The sequence below is a fragment of the Puma concolor genome, chromosome B3 (assembly GCF_028749965.1).
Source record: "Puma concolor isolate L17-30 chromosome B3, mPumCon1.1.hap2, whole genome shotgun sequence".
Taxonomy (NCBI): Eukaryota; Metazoa; Chordata; class Mammalia; order Carnivora; family Felidae; genus Puma; species Puma concolor.
In genome coordinates, this window is record NC_141672.1 from 30,217,966 (window position 1) to 30,239,739 (window position 21,774).

A 21,774-nucleotide genomic window follows, 5' to 3' on the forward strand; every position below is an offset into this window, starting at 1 on the left:
AAACCCTATGGACACATACATGGATAAACACAAAGTTACACACTCCTTTTAGAATACAATGAAAGGAAACTTTCTAGACTTGCAAGGTTGGAGAGACAGGTTTACTAGAATTTTCTGGCATAGGAGTTTATTACTGGAATGGAACATCCTTGTCATTTGGATTGTAAAAATAGATCAGCTGCTGGTCTGTTTGACATTGTTTAGGTAAAATCTTATGTGAAAATTAGATCATTGACTTAAATCACGACCTGGAGGCTCTTTTCAACATGATGAAAGTGGCTCTGGATTTTTCTAGGAAGAGTTCCCTCGCCTTCCACTTCTCCTTTACCTCCCCAGGAGAAGGAAGATGTTACCCAAGTTGTATACCTGTGCTGTATATCTAACGTCATCAGGTTAGTGCCAGGCACTAGATGAAGCTTGATAATGTATGTTGTTCTCGTTTGTTGAAAAAAGTTCTAGTTTCCTTTTGGGATAGCGGTCTCAGTTCTGGTAAGAGTGACAATCTGGTTTGGTTTCTTTGGGTTCTGTCTCTTCCTCTGAACCCAGCTAAAAATGGAATGAAAAGTAAGATAAATCAGAGACCAACACGTAGAAGTAATTAGTAGGAAGTTCCCTTTGGCAGGAACTATGGACCGAGGCTAGTTTTAGAATCTCAGCGGGGAGGCATAAAATCATCTTTGTTGGTTCAGGGGTGGGATCTGTTGTAAGCATTGGGTTGTGAGGGGTTGGTAGGTGCAACCAGCCTTCTCTTAGCTCTTTCTGTGACTCTGGGGAGGGAGCTGGGTTTTGCTCTCAGCCACAGGGGACACCTTTATAAAAATTTAAAGGACTGTATGATTTTAGTTGGCACAGATTTTTTTTTTCTTTTTTCTTTTTTTTCCTTTTTTTCTCTTAAGGCCAGAACTGAAAGGACCTCAGTGCTTAGCTACTTTCCTCTAGAGTTTTTTTCTGATGCCTTTGGGATTTCACTTCTGTGCTCTGTTGAACTTTCCTCCTTCCAGGCTCTTTCAGTTCCTTCTCTATCTCTTGCTTTTCCCTTTGCAGGGGACAAAGCTGTTTTCCCTCAGAACAAAGCTTATGTGGTTATTCTTTCTAGAATGATTCTCTAAGGGCTAAGCAGAAATTTCTTGACGGAGATTGTCATCATTGTCACTGTCTGCTTGGGACAGAGGGTGACTGCTGGACACTTTTCACTATCATAAACTGCTCTAAATTCTAAACTGGAACAGTGGAGATCACTGAGTTATTGTTATGTTTCATTTTAGAAACTCTGTTTGGAACCCTATACAGAGCGAAAAGCTTTGTGAGTGAGAGAGAGGTATACTCTTTGGTTTCTTAAGAACTGATGATGTTAGATAATCACTTTACTAAAAGTAAATACTAAGAGCCAGTATTACTAATATGTTGTTTTGATGAGAGGGAGAGGAAAGGAGTCAGGGAGCTTCCTTCCTTCCTTCCTTCCTTCAAGATTTTATTTATTAAAATTTTTTTTTAATGTTTATTATTTATTTTTGAAAGAGAGACAGAGCACAAGTAGGGGAGGAGCAGAGAGAGAGGGAGACACAGAATCCAAAGCAGGCTCCAGGCTCTGAGCTGTCAGCACAGAGCCCGACGCGGGGCTCGAACCCACAAACCAGGAGATCATGACCGGAGCCGAAGTCAGAAGCTTCACCGACTGAGTCACCCAGGCCTCCCTGTTTATTTATTTTTAAAGTAATCTCTACACCAGTGTGAGGCTTGAACCTACAACCATGAGATTGAGAGTCTCATTCTCTACTACTGACTGAGCCAGGCAGGGGCCCGGAGATGTTTCACTTTTACATAGACTCCGTTTAGATCTCACCACATTGCTGATTTAGTCTCTGAATGAAAACTGGGCAACAAGCTAGTGCAAGCCCAGTTGCCACTGCTGTGTCCCTGGATGTTTTCACAATGAACTGGTCTTGAAATAATCATGGGTAATATTTATCGAGTGCTTACCGTGTGCCAGGCAACGTGCTGCGCCCTTTACCTGCTTTATCTCCCTTAGCCCTCTCAGTATCCCCGGTGGGTATGGAGTGTTGGTATCTCCTTTCCCTGAGGCCGTGGTAGCGAAGTAGCTTTTCCAAGGCCACTCAGCCGCAAAGCCAGGAGTGGAATTTGGGAGTTTCTGTCCAAGAGCTCGGGGGAAGAGCAGAAGGCAGAAGTTGGGGAGGGGAAGCTTTGGTGCAGTGCTCTTGCTGTTGTGTAAGGGCCGAGGAGCATTGCAGACATGTGGAGCTGGGTGGGGTGGCCGGCTCTGGCATGGCTCGCTGGGAGGCAGGCTGCTTCTTTCACTCCAGGAGTAGAGCAGAGTGGGGTCATTGATTGCAAACTGGCAGAACGAGTAGAGCAAGCGCCTTGTTCCCTTCTGGCCCCTTCCTTCCGTCATGAAAGGGAATCTTCTTATCTTTTCTTTACCATTTCCCCCCCTGACTGAAAATCAGTCTTGCTGCTGTCTAGGCTGTTCTCTCCTTTCTAGCTCAGGGGAAACCGGCCACAGATTAGGATGATTTGAGTAGTAGAACAGGGAGCGAAATAACATGGACGGCAGAAGAAGGAAAAATGAACTATGGTTTCAGTTTACGAGGCATTTTCTCAATTTACCTATTTATTTGACTAGCAACCACTACCCAGTCTGGGAGGGCAAAGATGACTATGTCCTCCCTTTACATGTGGAAAAAAAACAACAACCCCACAATCAGTCCATGTTAAATGATTATCCAAGGCTTGTCAGTAGAGAAACCAGCCTAGGGCTTTGAGCTCCTGGAATTCTTTGCATTGAACTCAGATGCATAGGCCCAACACAGGAACGTGTGTGTTTAACATTCCCCAGGACACTGGGTGTCAAAATCATACCCCCTCGTGCTGACAGGGAGTGCTTTATTTTCATCCCAAATGTGTTGTTTGTTTATATATATTATGTATATCACTTGGTGGATACTAACATAAATCCTGAGGCACTTAATTGTGTACTTAAAGGCTCCCACATGCCCCCTTTTCAGGTGCCCACCGTATGTATCGCAGAGAACCATTGCTCTGTGGGCTAACAGAGTCACAACAGAGTAGACTTTCCGGGGAGGAAATCCCTAGGCCTAGTCTTCTTCCCCAGGACTGTTTGGAAGGTGCTGGCTCTCGAGCCACCACTCCGACCTTACCTGACTCTTTGCCAGTAGAGCTTTATGGAGCTTTTGTTGTCTCTTTCTCTTGTGGCTGACCTAGCAGTTTGGAACCAGTGAGTGACCCCAGTCCCAAACGGGCTGTTCCATGTAACTTTTTGTTCCTTCCAGTTGTCTGGGAGGTCAGTGAGCCCATCACCAGGTGTATCGAATGCTGCTGTGTGTTAAGCCCTATGGAGGATATAGGGTGGAGAAAAGTGATTAAGGTACCTAGCAACATGCATGACATTCATTCATTCATTTATTCATTCAGTAGCTAGATATTGAGCCTCTCCTATGTTCCAGGTTGTATCCCAAACACTAGGGATGAAAACATAGGATAGATATGGTTCTGCCCTCATGGATCTAGTTAAGGGCACTGTCATTGCAGTAGTCATTCAGTAAATTATTAGCATTGCCATTAACGTTAAGGCTATTAATAACGTAACAATAGTGATGTTATTAATAGGATCATGAGTAGTTTACTATCTTGATGAGGTTATGGGAAATGAGGGCTCATATTATCACACCCATGGCCTGAATATATTTCTCTAATTGCTCTTTGTCAAACCAGCAGACTCTTAAGAATCAGGAAGGTGTGTTTTCTCTTATGGCTAAAGGATACTGGGTGTAAAGGTTTATCACTCCTTGCTGGAGCAGAACATGGCTTATTTAGATTAGGAACTTTGGCACTGGGATTCTGTATTCTGAGGTAGGAATCCCATCTTTCTGGGGGTCCAGTCTGAGATCTCACTGGCACTGGGTCTCTTCTCTCCTGCCCTGATTTTTTTTTTTTTTTTTTAACATTTATTTATTTTTGAGAGACAGAGACAGAGCATTGAGCAGGAGAGAGAGAGGGAGACACAGAATCTGAAGCAGGCTCCAGGCTCTGAGCTGTCAGCCCAGAACCCGACGTGGGGCTTGAACCCACGAACTGTGAGATCATGACCTGAGCTGAAGTCGGACACTTAACCGACTGAGCCACCCAGGTGCCCCTCTCCTGTTCTGACTTCTTAAAGAATTACAATGTTCTTTAAACTGTGAACAGAGGAATTATGGGATGGGTGATTTTAACCAACACTTAAAAAAAAAAAACAGCTTTACTGAGATGTAGTTCATATGACCGTATATTTTACTCTTTTATTTATTTAAAAAAATTTTTTTAACATTTATTTGTTTCTGAGAGACAGAGCACAAGTGGGGGAGGGGCAGAGAGAGAGGGAGACACAGAATCCGAAGCAGGCTCCAGGCTCCGAGCTGTCAGCATGGAGCCTGACGCGGGGCTTGAGCCCACGAACTGTGAGATCATGACCTGAGCCGAAGTCGACGCTTTAACTGACTGAGCCACCCAGGCGCCCCTATTTTACCCTTTTAAAGTATATAGTTCAGTGTTTAGTGCATTTATAAAGTTGTGCAATCCTTAACACTAATTCCAGAACATTTTTATCACTCAAATAGAAACCCTATACCCATTAGCAGTCATTCCCTAGTCCTTCCTTACCCCAGCCATTGGCAACCAGTAATATACTTTCTGTTATTATGAATCTGCCCATCATGGATATTTCATATGAACGGAATCATAGAATATGTAGTATTTTTGTGTCTGGCTTCTTTCACTTAGCAGGATGTTTTCAAGGTTCGGCCATGTTGTAGCATGCGTCAGTACTTCATTCCTTTTCATGGTTGAATAATAATACTCCATCTTATGGATACACACCACATTTTGTTTATCCATTCATCGGTTGATGGACATGAGGGTTGTTTCCACCTTTTGGCTCTTAGGAATCTTGCTGCTGCCACGAACATCCAATGTTCAGGTTGGTGTGGACATATGTTTTCGGTTCTCTTGGATACATACCCAGGAGTGGAATTACTGATATGTATGGTAACTCCGTGTTTGACTTTTTGAGAAACTGCCATGCTGTTTTCCAGAGTGGCTGTGCCATTTTACATTCTTACCAGCAGTGAGTGCATAAGCAGTGCGGTTCCTCCATATTCCCACCAGTGTTGTCATTGTGTTTTTTTTAAAGTACTCTCGGGACGCCTGGGTGGCGCAGTCGGTTAAGCGTCCGACTTCAGCCAGGTCACGATCTCGCGGTCCGTGAGTTCGAGCCCCGCGTCAGGCTCTGGACTGATGGCTCAGAGCCTGGAGCCTGTTTCCGATTCTGTGTCTCCCTCTCTCTCTGCCCCTCCCCCGTTCATGCTCTGTCTCTCTCTGTCCGAAAAATAAATAAACGTTGAAAAAAAAAAATTAAATTAAAGTACTCTCAACCCCCAACATGGGGCTTGAGCTCACGACCCCGAGATGGAGTTGCATATGCTCACCGACTGAGCCAGCCAGGCACCCCTAATAAGTACGTGAAGATTTGTGTTATTCATTTGTTTGTTTGTTTATTTTTTAACCTTTTTTTTTTAGTGTTTATGTTTTGAGAGAGAGACAGAGAGACAGAGCACAAGCCGGGGAGGGCCAGAGAGAGAGGGAGACAATCCAAAGCAGGCTCCAGGCTCTGTGTTGACAGCTCAGCCAGGGCTCGAACCCACAGACTGAGATCATGACCTGAGCTGAAGTCAGATGCTTAACCCACTAAGCCACCCAGGCGCCCCTGTGTTGTTATTTTTTTTAAAGCTCACTTATTTATTTTGAGAGCGAAAGTGTGAGTGGAGGAGGAGCAGAGAGAGAGGGAGAGCTCAGAGCCAGACGCGGGGCTTGATCCCACAAACCGTTAAGATCATGATCTGAGCCAAAACCAGGAGTCAGACAATTAACTGAACCACCCACGCACCCCAGGAGTTCTTTAAATATTCTGGAATACTCGTCCTTTATTAGAGAAATGATTTGCAAATACTTTTTCCCATTCTTTGGGCTTTCTTTTCACTGTCTTGATGGTATCCTTGCAGAATACAGATTTTAAATGTCATATCTAAGAAACCAGTGCCTAATCCAGGGTCACAAAGATTTGCTCCTATGTCTTCTGAGAGTTTTATAGTTGTAGCTTTTTCACGAGCATTAAATTGTACTGCCTGAGGGTTTGAAAGTTCTTAGCTGTTTTCTGCGGGTTAGGCTGGGTGGGAGGCTGTCATCCTGGGGCTTTTTTTTCCTTGCCACCTGGACAGTCCATTCAAGGACCTTGACTTTGAGAAGCAGTTGTTCTTGCAGGTTTTCTAACTAGTATGCATTTTATATTCCTTTATTTATTTATTTTTTTTGAAGGTAACGAATGAAGAAGACTTTATTAGGAAATTGGACTGCAAACCTGATCAGCATCTGAAGGTGGTTTCTATTTTTGGAAATACTGGTGATGGAAAGTCTCATACTCTCAACCATACTTTCTTTTATGGTCGCGAAGTCTTCAAAACGTCCCCTGCCCAGGAGTCCTGCACCGTGGGAGTGTGGGCAGCCTATGACCCAGTCCACAAAGTAGCAGTGATAGACACAGAAGGGCTCTTGGGGGCTACGGTGAATCTCAGCCAGAGAACACGACTGCTGCTTAAGGTCCTGGCCATCTCAGACCTCGTCATCTATCGAACTCACGCAGACCGGCTGCATAATGACCTCTTCAAGTTCCTTGGGGATGCCTCTGAAGCTTATCTCAAACACTTCACGAAGGAGCTCAAGGCTACCACTGCCCGCTGTGGCCTGGATGTCCCCTTGTCCACCCTGGGCCCTGCTGTTATCATTTTCCATGAGACTGTGCACACTCAGCTGCTGGGCTCTGGTAAGTGGACAGGGTACCGTGTCACAGATCGACCTTTCTGGGTACGTGGAGGCAGCCGCTGGGCTGCAGTAGTAACTTGGTGGTGGTGGATTGCCCAGTAAAATTTCTGCCTGGGGCAAGACATGAAGGAGTGTTTGAAGAAGGATGGAGTGAGCAACCATGTCAAAATCTGCTTATGGTCAGGATGAGGACTGAGGATTACGGAGGTCCTTGGTGATCTGGATAAGACCTGTTTCCCAGGGATGGTGGGCATGAAAGCCTGATCAGGGTAGGATCAAGAGAGAATAGGAGGAGAGGCATTAAGGTTGTGCATATATTCCACTCTTTCAAAGAGTTCAGTTACAAAGGGAAGCAGATAAACGAAATGATAGCTGGAGGCTGACATGGGATTTCAGGAGATTTTCCCGTTTTTAAATTGAAGCTGTGAGGTATTGCAGAGATTTGTGTACTGGTGGGAATGCTTCACTAGGAAGGGAATAATGCAGATGGAAGAGAGCAGGACAATTGGAGTGAGGCCCACGTGGATGGGTTGGCCCTAGGAGCAAGGACAGTCCCTCTATGAGCACAGGAGGGAAGGTAGAGTGTATGGACACGATTGCAGGTAATTGGTAGATGTGGGGTGTGTGTGGGAGTTGTCTTCTTGTTTCTATCTCCTTAGAGAAGTAGGAAGTAAAATGATTGGAGGGAGGATGGGGGAGCAGGTGCAGCAACAGTAATTGGACACAGGTGGGGGCAGTAGTGTGGGCCCCTAACACAGTTGTATCATTTTCCTGCTCCTTCAGTCAGCAGAGTTTCTTAAAAAAAATTTTTTTTTAATGTTTGTTTATTTTTGAGACAGAGAGAGATAACGCGAGCGAGGGAGGGCGGGGCAGAGAGAGAGGGAGACACAGAATCCGAAACAGGCTCCAGGCTCTGAGCTGTCGGCACAGAGCCCGATGCGGGGCTCGAACCCACGAACAGTGAGATCATGACCTGAGCCGCAGTCAGACGCTCAACTGACTGAGCCACCCAGGCGCCCCAAGTCAACAGAGTTTCTTAAGTGCACAATGCCACGTGCTGAGTGCTGATGCGCAGAGCTGAAAAAAATCGGGTCTTGCCCTTGAGTAGCTCACAGTTCGGTTGGGGAGACCACATGTGGTCTCTTCTGTAGTGGATGTAGATCCTGGAGCTGTGGTAGTACAGAAAAGGGACTTTTTTTTTTTTTTTTTTTTAAACGTTTATTTATTTTTGAGACAGAGAGAGACAGAGCATGAATGGAGGAGGGTCAGAGAGAGAGGGAGACACAGAATCTGAAACAGGCTCCAGGCTCTGAGCCATCAGCACAGAGCCTGACGCGGGGCTTGAACTCATGAACCGCGAGATCATGACCTGAGCCGAAGTCGAACACTTAACCAACTGAGCCACCCAGGCGCCCCGACTTTTTTTTTTTTTTTTAATATTTACTTTTGAGAGAGCGAGAGAGTGTGAATGGAGCAGGGGAGGGAGAGAGGGAGACACAGAATCTGAAGCAGGCTCCAGGTTTTGAGCTGTCAGCACAGAGTCCCATGTGGGGGCTCGAACCCATGAATCGTGAGATCACGACCTGAGCCGAAGTCAGGTGCTTAAGTGACTGAGCCACCCAGGCACCCCCAGAAGAGGGAGGATCTTTATAGATCTTAAGGGGATCTAGGGGAGGGGAGGTGATGTTTGAACTCTGGACAGGTGGCTTGGTAGGGCAGTGGGGGAAGGACGCTCTGGAAAGCCCAAACCCCTGGTGGTTTGAAGGAGCAGATTGTGTCTAGGAAACTGCGTGTGGTTCTCTAATAGCTTCCTAAGTTCCATTCTAGCCCCTCAGTGCACCTTCCACACAGCATCCAGGGAGATCTTTTCAAAGGCTTTATCGATAATTTAGATCGTGTCGTACTCCTGCTTACAAGCTGTCGGTGGCTTTCACTACAAACTAGTTACAGTGTCCTTACTGTTAAGCCCTGTCTGTGTCTCTGAACTCCTTCTCTGGTTATGTCCTTCATCCCCTTCCGCTGCCCGCTGCCTGCCCCCGCGCACATGATGTATATGCACACTCCCTTTAGCAGACATGCCAGCCTTTTTTGTGTTACCACCTTTGCATATGCTGCTCTGTCTGCCTGGAACACTGTTCCCTCAGCAGGCCATACTTCAGATTCAACTCAGCTCTCACTGGCTTGGAGCCCTGGCTCATGTCCCCTGTAAAGTGGTCCTTCTTCCTGCACCCTCACGGTTACGCTCTGTTCATTTGCATCGGGGCACCTATCACTATCTGAAATCATCCTGTGTGCTTCCTTGCTTGTTTTTGTTTCTTTCCCATTAGAGTGGAAACTCTATGAAGTCAGGAAACTTGCCTGTCTTGTAATCTCTAAAGAGCCTGGATGAGTGCTTGACACGTGGTTGCCTCTCATTAGATGTTTGCTGGATAAGTAAATGAAGCGGCTTGTTGTATCTGAAGCACAGATTGTACAGGAGGAAATGGTGGAGCTGCTCGGGGGCCGGATCACAGATGCCTTGACTCAGTTCTCAAGTATGACAGGAGCCCCTGAAGGATTTTAAGCAGGGAGTTACATGATCAGATCTATATTTTCAAAAGATCCCACGGCTGCCCATTGCAGGATGAACTAGAGAGGCATGCCTGGAGGCAGGGAGACCAGCCAGGACGTTACCACGGTACTGGATGAGAAGTGATGGGGGCCGAGCCAGGCCAGTGGCATGCATAAGAGGGAGGTGGAGAGACTGGGGCCGAATGAAGGATGTGGGTCTAGCAGGAAGATGAGAAATCTAAATGTTCCAGCAGAGGCTCCTTAGCAAGTGACTCTGAGGTAAGAAGACTGGAAGTGCTGACTTTCAGATGCCTCCTGTGATTTGCATTTTTATGCCACTTTGGATTTTTACAAATTTGGTAAGGGGAAGGTTTAATTTTTAGCTCAGGATTTTGAAATAATGAGCCCTTCATGGATAAAAAAATCTTGTTTCTTTGTACCATCTACCGCTAGGTGGTTTTATTTTTTTTACTTTTATTTTCTTAAATTTTATTTATTTGAGAGAGAGAGTGAGAACAAGTGCAGGGCAGGGGCAGAGAGAGAGAGAGAGAGAGAGAGAGAGAATGAATCCCAAGCAGGCTTCATGCTGTCACCATGGAGATCGATGCAGGGCTCAATCCCACGACCCTGGGATCCTGACCTGAGCTAAAATCAAGAGTTGGATGCTCAACTGACTGAGCCACCCAGGTGCCCCTAGCTATTTATCTTAAATGTTCATTGGTAGATAACTGGTTAAATATGCCTATAGAATGGAATGTAGCTATTAAAAAGAATAAAGAACTTCTCAGAGTGTGTCATGAAAAGGACAGATACTTACAGTATGTTATTAAGTGATACAAGCAAGTTGCATATATGTGTTGGTAAGTGTGTAGGAAAAAAAAAGGCCTGAAAGGGTAAACACTGAATTATAACCACCTCTGGGAAGTAGGAGAGAGCAGAGGAAATCTATTTCTTTCCTCCATGCTTTGACATGTTTGGATTTTTTTACAATGAGCAGATTAAAAAGAAAAAGACTTTCCTTTGAAGTATAATGTACATACAGAAAAGTGCACATCAAAAGTATATAACACGATGAGTTTCACAGTCTGGATGTACCTGTGAAAATACCAGACCATGACATGCCAGCACCCACTTCATGGGGAAGCCCTGCTCATGCTCCCTTCTAGGCAAGGCTAACCTGAAGTCTAACAGCGTAAATGAGTTCTGCCTGTAGGTGTACTTTATATAGAGTCAGACTGTATACTACTTTTATAGTGAAAGACAGATTTTCTTTTTAAAAGAAGGGTCACTGTTTATGTACCTGTTTCCTTATCCAGATCACCCCTCCGAGGTGCCAGAAAAGCTCATCCAGGACCGGTTCCGGAAGCTGGGCCGCTTCCCTGAAGCCTTCAGTTCCATTCACTACAAGGGAACGAGGACTTACAACCCTCCCACGGACTTCTCTGGGCTCCGGCGTGCTCTGGAGCAGCAGCTAGAGAACAACACTACCCGTTCTCCCCGGCACCCGGGGGTCATCTTCAAAGCCCTGAAGGTCAGTTGGCTCCTGCCCCAAGTGCCTCTCACTGGGTACCAGTGGGTGGCGAGAACACTCTGCTCCCATGTTGTTGCTGGGGATTGGAAACTGGGGCTGGAAGGACAGGTTGTAAGAAAGGAAGTGCATGAGTGGAGTTCACAAGTGTTGAGTGAGCTCATCTTGCCGGGGGCATGAGTACAGAGGAATCTTGGGTGATAATTAAAAAGTGATGGGTCCCCATTTCAGAAAAACCCGGTATTCAGAGGATAGAAAAAGCGTTCATTTCTGCGTGGTGTGGCCCAGCCCTGGTGAGTTGACCTTGTACTGAGGCTCAGTTATCTGAACAGGATTCACCTTTTTTTTTTTTTTTTTTTAAGCCTGTATTAAATTTATTTAAGAAGGCAACTTTTGTTATCACCATAAATGGAAAACCACTGTCACAGGTAGAAGTTTCCCAAGATAAAAAATGAACACAGACACCCTATAACACTTATTGCTGTTTATTGTATATTAGCATTCAGAGGAATGTGTATAAATTAGTTCATTTAATCCTTACGCCAAGGGCGCCTGGCTGGCTCAGTTGGTAGAGTGTGTGACACTTGATCTCGGGGTTGTGGGCTTGAGCCCCATGTTGGGTGTAGAGATTACTTAAAATCTTGGAGCACCTGGGTGGCTCATTTGGTTGAGTAATTCTTGGTTTAGGCTAAGGTCAGGATCTCACAGTTTTGGGGGTTTGAGCCTTGCATGGGGCTCTGTGCTGGCAGCTTGGAACTTGCTTAGGATTATCTCTCTCCTTCTCTCTCTGCCCCTCCTCCACTCATGCTGTTTCTGTCTTTCTCAAATAAAAAGTTACAACAAAAAGTCTTTATAAAGAAAAAGTCCTGAGCGGCCTGGGTGGCTCAGTCGGTTAAGCGTCCGACTCTGGCTCAGGTCATGGTCTCACTGTTCGTGGGTTAAAGCCCTGTGTCAGGCTCTGTCCTGACAGCTCAGAGCCTGGAGCCTGCTTCAGATTCTGTGTCTCCCTCTCCCTCTACCCCTCCCCCGCTCATGCTCTGTCTCTCTGTATCTCTCTCTCTCTCTCTCAAAAATAAACATAAAAAAAAAAAAAAAAAAATCCTTACATCACCACCCTGTATGAAGTACAGTTACCATCCTCATTTTACAGATGAGGAAACTGAGGCACAGAGGTGAAGTAATCGGTTACACAGTTAGTAAGTAGCAGCAGGTATACACCCTGGCTGGTTTACTCCAGAACCCCCTATAACCAGTAAGATTCTCCTGCTTCTCAACAAATATAACAATATATTATTTCCTCTCTAGAGACTGTTGTTCATGGAAGGAGACTGGGACTTGTTTTTTCTTTATTTAAAAGGAGTATTAAAAGGGGTATTAGGTTCAAGAGATGATAAAGATAATGTTACCTAAGTGAGACTTTCTCTTTAACAGAATTCTGAAATTTTGAAATTTTGAAAATGAGTTTGTTTATTTATATGTTTTTAAAGTTTATTCATTTAACTTATATATATAGAGAGAGAGAGAGAGAGAGAGAAAGAGAGAGAGAGGGAGAGAAAGAGAGTGCACAAGAAGGGGGAGGGGCAGAGAGAGGAGGGGGAGAGAGGGAGAATCCCAATGTGGGGCTTGATGTAGTGATCCTGACCTGTGCTGAAATCAAGACTTGGACACTTAACCAACTGAGCCACCCAGGCACCCCAAAATTTCTCTATTATAAAAAATACCACAACTGTATATCATAAAAGCTCTTCCTATATTTGGAATTATTCTAGGTTATATTCTCTTGAAGTAGATTGCATCAAAAGCGTGTGTGTATGTATATATCTATGCATCTATCATTGCATTTGTGCTGTTTCGCATAGTTGGACATGGAATTCTATTTAAGTATTTTTACTTATTTGTAAGTAAATTTTACTTATTTGGTGTCTTTTTTTCTGTTTTTCTGTTTTTAGTATTGCAGGGATTTTGTTTCAACACAACCTCTTATTTATTTTACCATTCTTGATAATTCATCAAGTGGATCCCTGTGAATGCTGCTTCCTTTTTGCAGTGTGCTCTTTGCTCTGTGCTAACCGCTGTGTTACCAGGCCTGCAGGCTTAGGACAGAGGAGCAGGAAGGGAGCAGGGCGTTTGGGGCAGTGCTGCGGGTGTGGGATCTGGAGAGAGGCTGGGGATTGTTGACAAGATTGGAGCTAGGGTCGTGAGGACACCCCGAGGACTAGGGGATAGAGACTGGGGCCGGGAGGGATAGGAAGGAAGGGATAGGAGAAAGGGGTTTGGCATAAGATGAAGTAGGCTCTGTGCACACTGGAACAAACATCAGACATATGCGGATTTGCCCAACCCATTGAGGTTTTTAATTTTGTTTTTGTTTAAGTTTATTTATTTATTTTGAGATAGAGTGCAAGTGGGGAGGGGCAGAGAGAGAGGGAGGCAGAGAATCCCAAGCGGGCTCTGCATTGTCAGCGCAGAGTCGATGTGGGGCTTGAACCCACAAACCGTGAGATCGTGACCTGAGCTGAAGTCTGACGCTTAACCGACTGAGCCACCCAAGAGCCCCCTTCACTGAGTTTTTAAAAGGTTCGTATTGGGGTACAACATAGACAATTAGTGAATATGGGTAAATTGTATATGAGCGTTTCTTGTACTATTCTTTAAACTTTTCTACAAGTTTGAAATTGTATCAAAATGAAGAGTTATCCTTTAGGGGCGCCTGGGTGGCTCAGTTGGTTGGGTGTCTGACTTCGGCTCAGGTCATGATCTCGCAGTCTGTGGGTTCGAGCCCCATGTCGGGCTCTGTGCTGACAAGCTTGGAGCTTGGAGCCTGCTTCGGATTCTGGGTCTCCCTCTCTCTCTGACCCTTCCCAGCTCGTGCTATGTCTCTCTCTCTCTCAAAACAAACAAAACAACAACAACAAAAAACATTAAAAATTTTTTTTGAAAAGTTACCCTTTAAACAAACTTTGTAGTTTTTGCATCATGGTTGCTTTAGGCTGGATGTTTGTATCCTCCCAGAATTCATGTGTTGAAACCCTGATGCCTGATGTGATGGTATTGGAGGGCCTTTGGGAGGTGATTGAGTCATGAAGATCGAGCTCTCACGAATGAGATTAATTTCTTAGAATGAAGCCCCAAAGAGCTCCCTCGCCCCTTCCACCAAGCGAGGACGTGGTACAAAGGCACCATCTGTAAACCACAAAGCACGTCCTCACCAGAACCTGACCTTGCTGGTATTCTATCTTGAGCTTCCAGCCTCCAGATCTGTGAGAAATACGTTTCCATTGTTTAGAAGCTATCCGGTCTGTGGTATTTTGGGTTCTGGAGTCAGACAGACTTGTAGGAATATTCCAGTTCTGCCACTTACCATCCACTTACTTGGTCTTGGGAACTTTAGTTTATTTGTTCGTTGGTTCATTCATTCATTCAAAAAATAAAAGAGTGCATCTATGTGCCAGGTAAAGTTTGAGGTGCTGGAAATATGGTGGAGAACAAGATAGACAATAACCTTTGTCCTTAGAGGACTTCTTCAAACCTTTCTCCTCATCTTTAAAATAGGGATAACAAAAGAATGTTCCCAGGTGCCTGGGTGGCTCAGTCGGTTGAACGTCTGACTCTTGATTTTGGCACAGGTCATGATCTCATGGTTCATGGGATGGAGCCCTGCTTGGGATTCTCTCTTTCTCTCCCTCTGCCCCTACCCCACTTATGCTCACATACTTTCTCTCAAATAAAATTAAAACTTAAGAGAAAGGGCGGGGTTGCCTGAGTGGCTCAGTCAGTTAAGTGTCCGATTCTTGATTTTGGCTCAGGTCATGATCTCACGGTTCGTGGGTTTGAGCCCCATGTCAGGCTCTGTGTTGACAGTATGGAGCCTGCTTGGGATTCTCCCTCTCTCTCTCTCTGCCTCTCCCCTGCTCTTGCTCTCTCTCTCAAAATAAATAAATAAAACTTAAAAAAAAAAAAAAAAAAGAATGTTCCCACTGAAGTTGAGCTGAGGATTAAATGAGAGCAACAGTCTTGAAGAAACAAAGCACTTGGTATATAGTAAATGTTCAGTAAGTGTTCAGTGGTGTGGATGATTCAAAGGAAAAAACTATGAAAAATTATTGTATTTGAATAATTCATGAAATACATACTTCTAGTTAGAGTTGAGGTACTTAAATGTACTGGCTTATGTCCTTGAAGTGGCTCAAAGGTAGTCACAGTGGAAGATTCCACCGTCAAAAGAGGCAGAATCCATACCCTGTTATACAAAGAACTGTAAATCTGATCAGTATACATAAAAATTTTTTTTTTAATTTTTAATGTTTATTTTTGAGAGAGAGAGAGAGAGCGAGCAAGCAGGGGAGGGCAGTGAGAGAGGGAGACACAGAACCCAAAGCAGGCTCCAGGCTCCAAGCTGTCTGCACAGAGCCTGACATGGGGCTCGAACTCATGAACCATGAGATCATGACCTGAACCGAAGTCAGATGCTTAACTGACTGAGCCACCCAGGCTCCTTGATTAGTGTACATTTTAATGACAAGGCCAATGGCTGGGTTCTAGAATTCCTTAGGTTTTCTCTAAGCTAACCCAGCTTAATGTCTAAATTAGACTGTCAAGCACACTGAGTGCTGTAAGCAGTAATTAGCGCTCAGGGATTTTTTACCCTCAGGAGATTTGGATGTCCTCCTCCAGGCCAGTTTGTTAGGCAATTTTGAAAAAAATAGTTACGCTCTATGCGTAGGAGTTGTTATGGTTCATGAAGTTTTCTGTAAATACACTGAGCCTGGTCAGCTGGAGTTGCGATGATTCTTGGTAACCAGGACCTGCGGAGTTTCACTTGGACCCTGTATTCTTTAGTCTCTGGAGTGGAGACTCAGGACATGCGGCTTCTCTCCACGGGCAGAAGTTATCTATTGAAGCATGCGTCTTTGACTCTCCCCGGGGAATTGTGGGGTTCTTGCAGCTTGCTGAAATCCTGGAAAAAATTGTTTTTGTCTTTTTTGGTTGTTGCTTTTTAAATTTCTTCTTTAGGTCAGAAGTTGTTACTTCTCTGATTATCATTCTGATGGAAAGCTACTGGTGAGGTTTGCATTAGGCAAATTGACCCAGTAGAGTTTTATTGCTGTTGAAATACACTAACTGAAATCTTCATAGTTCACAGCAGTATATAATAGAATGGCTGTCCTTCTCCATTTATTTTTTATTTTTTTAAGTTTATTTGTTTATTTTGAGAGGGGGGGAGGGGAAGAGAGAGAGGGAGAGTGAGAGAGTCCCAGTGTGGGGCCCGAACTCATGAACCACAAGATCATAACCTGAGCTGAAACCAAGAGTTCGATGCCTAACCCACTGAGCCACCCAGGCACCTCTCCATTTATTTTTTATTTGGCTTTATTTTGTTGTATTCATTTTTACAAGGAGCCTTGAATTCTTTTTGGAACAGATGAGTGGGGATGGGCATAAACAGATAAATTATCAATGCCAAAATAATTTGTTTGGCTTCCTGCTTCTCCCAGTTTTTTCTTTCTCTCTCTGGTATTCTTAGCTTTGTCCTATTCCTCGCTAACTCAGTAGAAACACTTCACGAAGTGGTATGTTCTAATATGACAAATGTAATTTTTTTTCCTATGTAAATTTCTCTTTATTTAAAAAAAATTTTTTTTAATGCTTATTTTTGAGAGAGAGAGACAGAGTGCAAGCTGGGGAGGGGCAGAGAGAGAGGGAGACACAAAATTTGAAGCAGGCTCCAGGCTCTGAGCTGTCAGCACAGAGCCTGACATGGGGCTCGAACTCACGAACCGTGAGATCGTGACCTGAGCCGAAGTCAGACGCTTAACTGACTGAGCGACCCCGGCGCCCCAATTTCTCTTTATTTTAGATAAGATGTACAGGAATATTGTCAGGAGAAAGTGTATAAACTTTTAAGAACATGCAGACACAAATCACAAATGAGGGGATCAAAACTGGGATGCACAAATATAGAAATCTCAGCTCTCTAGGGATCAAAGAAACTCAAATGAAAACCCCAGCGGTATGAGGGCAAACACTGAAAAGTCTGGCAAGAAAATGTCCAAAAGGATGTGAAGCAGTGCAGACTCTTACTGACTTCCCATGGTGGTGGCGGGGGCGGGGGGCACCTGGACACCTGGGCGGCTCAGTCTGTTGAGCATTGGGACTCTTGATTTCCCCTCAGGTCATGATCCCAGGGTCGTGGGATCCAGCTTTGTGTTGGGCTTTGTGCTGAGCGGGGAGCCTGTTTAAGATTCCCTCTCTCTTTGTCTGCCCCTCTCCCACACACTCTCTCTCTAAACAAACAAACAAAACAAACAAAAACAAAACCTGCCAGTTGAAGTTAAAATTAGTACAACCATGGCTTCTGACTGGCTCGGTAGAATGTGCGACTCTTGATCTTGGGGTCATGAGATTGAGCCCCATTGAGCATAGAAGTTACTAAAAAAAAAAAATTAATTAAAAATAAACAAAATTAGTACAACTGTTTTGAAATGCAATTTATAAATATCTAGTGTAGGTGAAGATATGAGTAATATATAGTCTAGGTGTATCATCTCTAGGAATTTATCTTAAACTCTTCCACAGGAACATAGGAGACCTTTAGAGGGGATGTGAATAGCACATTCTTTTGTAATGGCAAAATAATATAAGCTAAGTATGAAAAAGTAGATAAATGGTGGTATGTGAGTCTTTGCTACTTATTTGTTTTAATTTTAGAGAGAGGGAAACAGAATCTCAAGCAGGCTGCATGCTCACTGTGCTTGGGGTTTGATCCCATGACCCTGGAATTATGACCTGAGCCAATATCAAGAGTTGGACACTCAAGTGAATGAGCCACCCTCTTTGCTATTTATTTGTTTATTTTAAAGTTTATTTTGAGAGAGAGAGCGCTTGCAGTCGTGGGGGAGGGGGACAGGCAGAGAGAAAGGGAGAGAGAGAGAAACCCAAGCTGGCTCCATGATGTCAGCACAGAGCCTGACGTGGGCTCAGTTCCATGACCCTGGGATCATGATCTGAGCTGAAATAAGAGTCAGACACTCAGTCAACTGAGCCACCCATGTGCTCGTCTTTGCTATGTATGTATGTATGTATGTATGTATGTATGTATGAATGAATGAAAGAGAGCATAAGTGAATGAGGGGCAGAGAGTGAGAGAGAGAATCCCACGAGGGGTAGTCCCATAGGGGCAGAGAGAAAGAGAGAGAGAAGCATTCCTCACTTGAAGCAGGGCTCTGTGTTTTACCTGGAGTGGAGCTCGAACTCAGGAACTGTGAGATCATGACCCGAGCTGGAGTCAGCTGCTTAATGACTGAGCCACCCAGGTGCCCGCTACTTATTTAAACAGAGAATTGGGGTCAGAGTGTATGTATGTGCAGTTACATACTTTGCTTTGTTCACGGAACATTGAAGCCTAGTGTTTTCCCCCGTGCCATTAAATGTTTTATGAAAACACGTCTTGAAAAACAAAGCTGTCTGCTTTTCATTTATACGGAGGACGGATCATTTTTTACATTTAGTTAATTTTGCTTATTTTAGTAGTGGTTTTCGTCTTTTCCTTCTTCTATTTTCTGTATATTTAAAGGTATTGTTTACATTGTGCCTGTTTCCTTAGGGTAAATGACAACCCCTCTGCTATTACTGACTGATGTCACCGATTGTTCACTGTGGGCCACGTAGTGTATGCTCTGCACTGCGTGTAATAGATTCACTTAATCCTCATACCTGCTGTATGAGGTAGAGACGTGGAGGCATAAACCTAATTAATTTGCTTGAGATGACTCAGTCAGTGGTGGAGAATCTGAACCAGCTAGTCTGGCTACCAAGTCGGAGCCTTTAACCCAATGGAATCTGGTCCTTCTCAGTAGTTACTCCACTCCTAAGAAGGTCAGAGAGTGTAGTCATCTTGAAAGGTTCCTGATGCACGTGCCAGTTGCCTTTAGAAAGGATAGTCCCATAAATTGTATTTTCATGTTCAAAAAGTCATTTATTAATTAAAAAAGCAATGTGTGTTCATGATATACAATTCAAATAGTACAGAAATGTGTAAGGTACGAGTTAAGGTCCCTCTCCACCCCCGTCATAACCATTACTAATACTTGTATATGCTTCTAGAGATTTTCAGTGCTACACAAGTATATCATGTATTTATTTTTCTCCCTTAAAGGGATCGTCTGATTCCTGTTATCCTCCAGCTTGCTTTTTTTCACGGAATCTTGAATTATCTTTCTAAAATAGTACATAAAACATACCTCATTCTTTTTTTTTTATACTGAACATTCTGCGTGTACTTTATTTTTTTTTAAATTTTTTAAAATATGAAATTTATTGTCACATTGGTTTCCATACAACACCCAGTGCTCATCCCAAAAGGTGCCCTCCTCAATACCCATCACCCACCCTCCCCTCCCTCCCACTGCCCATCAACCCTCAGTTTGTTCTCAGTTTTTAAGAGGTTGTTTTTTTAATGTTTGTTTATTTCCAAGAGACAGAGTGAGCATGAGTGGGGGAGGGGCAGAGAGAGGGAGAAGGAATCCTAAGCAGGCTCGGTGCTCAGCTTGGAGCCCGACAAGGGGCTGGATCCCATGACCGCGAGATCATGACCTGAGCTGAAATCAGTCAAGAGTCGGCCACCGAGGCATGCCTGAAACATACCTCTTTCTTAATGCAATTAGTGTACTTTAAAAAAGTTACTAGCTGTATCTTACTTACGAGCTTCCACCTGGTTGATGTAGCGCTGTTGGATTCCCAGGGAGCCTAAGTGCCCCTTTCCATGTTCATTATGGAACAGGAAATGTGCTGAATGAGAAGGACGGAAGAGTTTGCAGAATTTGTGTGAGAGAGAGGTCTACAGTGGTCCTCTGCTCTCGTGGCCTGCCCGCTGTTTCCTGATTCATCATGCTGACCTGATCATTCTTCCTGCCAGTCGGCCACTGTGTGGTCCAGGCTCCAGTCCCTCTTATCTAGCAGGGTTATTTCCCCCTTCTTGACCAGGTTCCATGGTAGTAACAGCTCACACTCCTACCAGCAGAGCGTGCCCTCACTGAGCAGGTAAATCTGTTTAAAGAGCTATTCAGGTTTCTGTTGAATAAGGGAGTGAAATACTGAATTAACTTACCTGTATTTACAGTTCTGAATATGTGAGAGAACCGTCTTAAACCTTCTTTAGCCTCTGATCTTTAATTGTAGAAACTCTGACTTTCTAATTCTATCACATCAGGAGGTATCTATTTATAAAGTTATTACATTTGGGAGTTGGGTGGCATCAGTGATTTACGTAAGAGTCTCCATTTTGAATCAGAAAATTCACCGATAGCCCTTGATGACTGGGACTAACCTTACAGGTTCAGTAGAAAGGGTCATACTGTTGCCAAGGCAACTAAAGTTCAAGATCATCTGGTCTCCAGGTAACCTTTTCTAGAGTTGTCTCAAATGCTCCCCCTAGCTTTCTCAGGAGAGGTCCTTCCCTGCCTTTCTCTAACAGCTTGGGGACCTCAGGAGGAGGAGAGTCCAAGAAAAACTGGAATGATGTGAGGTTTGGAATCTTTGAAAGACGAAGTATATGAATTAGGTGGCAGGGTCCACACTGGAAAGAAAGGAGGATCCTTTCTCTTTACCCTTGTATCTAAAACACACTAACATTGGATTTGTTTTGAACAGCTCTGCTGTTATATTCCCATACTGTTGGTGGATGTCAGTCCTCCTGAAGTTTGTTAAGCTCCGATTCATTACTAACTACCAGCTCTTCAGCGACTTGAGGGAAGTGAGAGGGGTGATGAGCGTCTGAAGTGATGAGGCTGGTTAACCTAGGAGTTCTTCTCTTTCTGATGTCACAAGAGGTTATGGCTGCCCTGGCCACCATAAGCCAACAGTGACTTGGTCTAGGGCGGGCGGCGGTGGAGGTTCTGTGGGCATGCGTACCACGGAATCAGGCTGCAGACTGTTTCACGCCTTGAGATGCTTGCTACCATTTTTCTGAAGAACTTTCAGAGAAGTGAGCCAGGCCACTTGGGTTTGGAACAGAAAGAACCTTGTGCTGCCACTGTTCCTGGGCTGCAATTTTATATTTTTGGGGGAGTGGCATCCCCCCTGAATTCGGCCCAGCTGGTGAACTCGGGCTACATTTGATATTTTTCCTGAGGGAAACTAGTACTTAGGTTATCCTTTCAGTTACTTGTTTAAAAGAAAAAACTCTGGGGTAAAGATACTTTTTTAAAAAAAATATAATTTATTGGCAAATTGGTTTCCATACAACACCCAGTGCTCATCCCAACAAGCACCCTCCTCAATGCCCATCACCCACTTTCCCCTCTCTCCCGTCCCCCATCAACCCTCAGTTCTCAGTATTTAAGAGTCTCTTATGGTTTGCCTCCCTCCCTCTCTGTAACTTTTTTTTGCCCCTTTCCCCTCCCCCATGGTCTTCTGTTAAATTTCTCAAGGTCCACATATGAGTGAAAACATATGGTACCTGTCTTTCTCTGCCTGACTTAAGATATTCTTTTTTGGTTTTCCCTATACCTCTTTAGTAGCTTCTATGTTCCTTAGTTTGTTTTTTTTTTTCCTTCCTATGTTACCCCATCAGATACACACACGTCTTTTTGCAACTAAATATTCACCCACTGAGTTCAAGCCCCACATTGGCCATAGGGCCTACTAAAGAAAAAAAAATAGGGGTACCTGGGTCGCATAGTTGGTTAAGTGTTCAACTCTTGATTTTGGCTCAGGTCATGATCTCACGGGTTGTGAGATCGAGCCCCTCGTCGGGCTCGGCGCTGACAGTGGAGCCTCCTTGGGATTCTCCCTCTTCGCTCCTCCCA

The 21,774-nt window shown here is 44.3% G+C and overlaps 1 protein-coding gene across 2 annotated transcripts in view; it reads left to right on the plus strand.

Moving 5' to 3' along the window:
• The window catches only part of ZFYVE1 (zinc finger FYVE-type containing 1), a 53,100-nt gene that overhangs the window by 17,673 nt on the left and 13,653 nt on the right, over positions 1 to 21,774 (plus strand). The window contains exons 3-4 of one of the 2 annotated variants that reach the window (XM_025919512.2): positions 6,388 to 6,892; positions 10,758 to 10,972. In XM_025919512.2, coding sequence (XP_025775297.1) covers positions 6,388 to 6,892; positions 10,758 to 10,972 — 720 coding nt within the window. Of the gene's footprint in view, positions 1 to 6,387; positions 6,893 to 10,757; positions 10,973 to 19,657; positions 20,493 to 21,774 lie in introns of those variants that run through there. The other variant, XM_086709347.1, reaches the window with a different exon arrangement.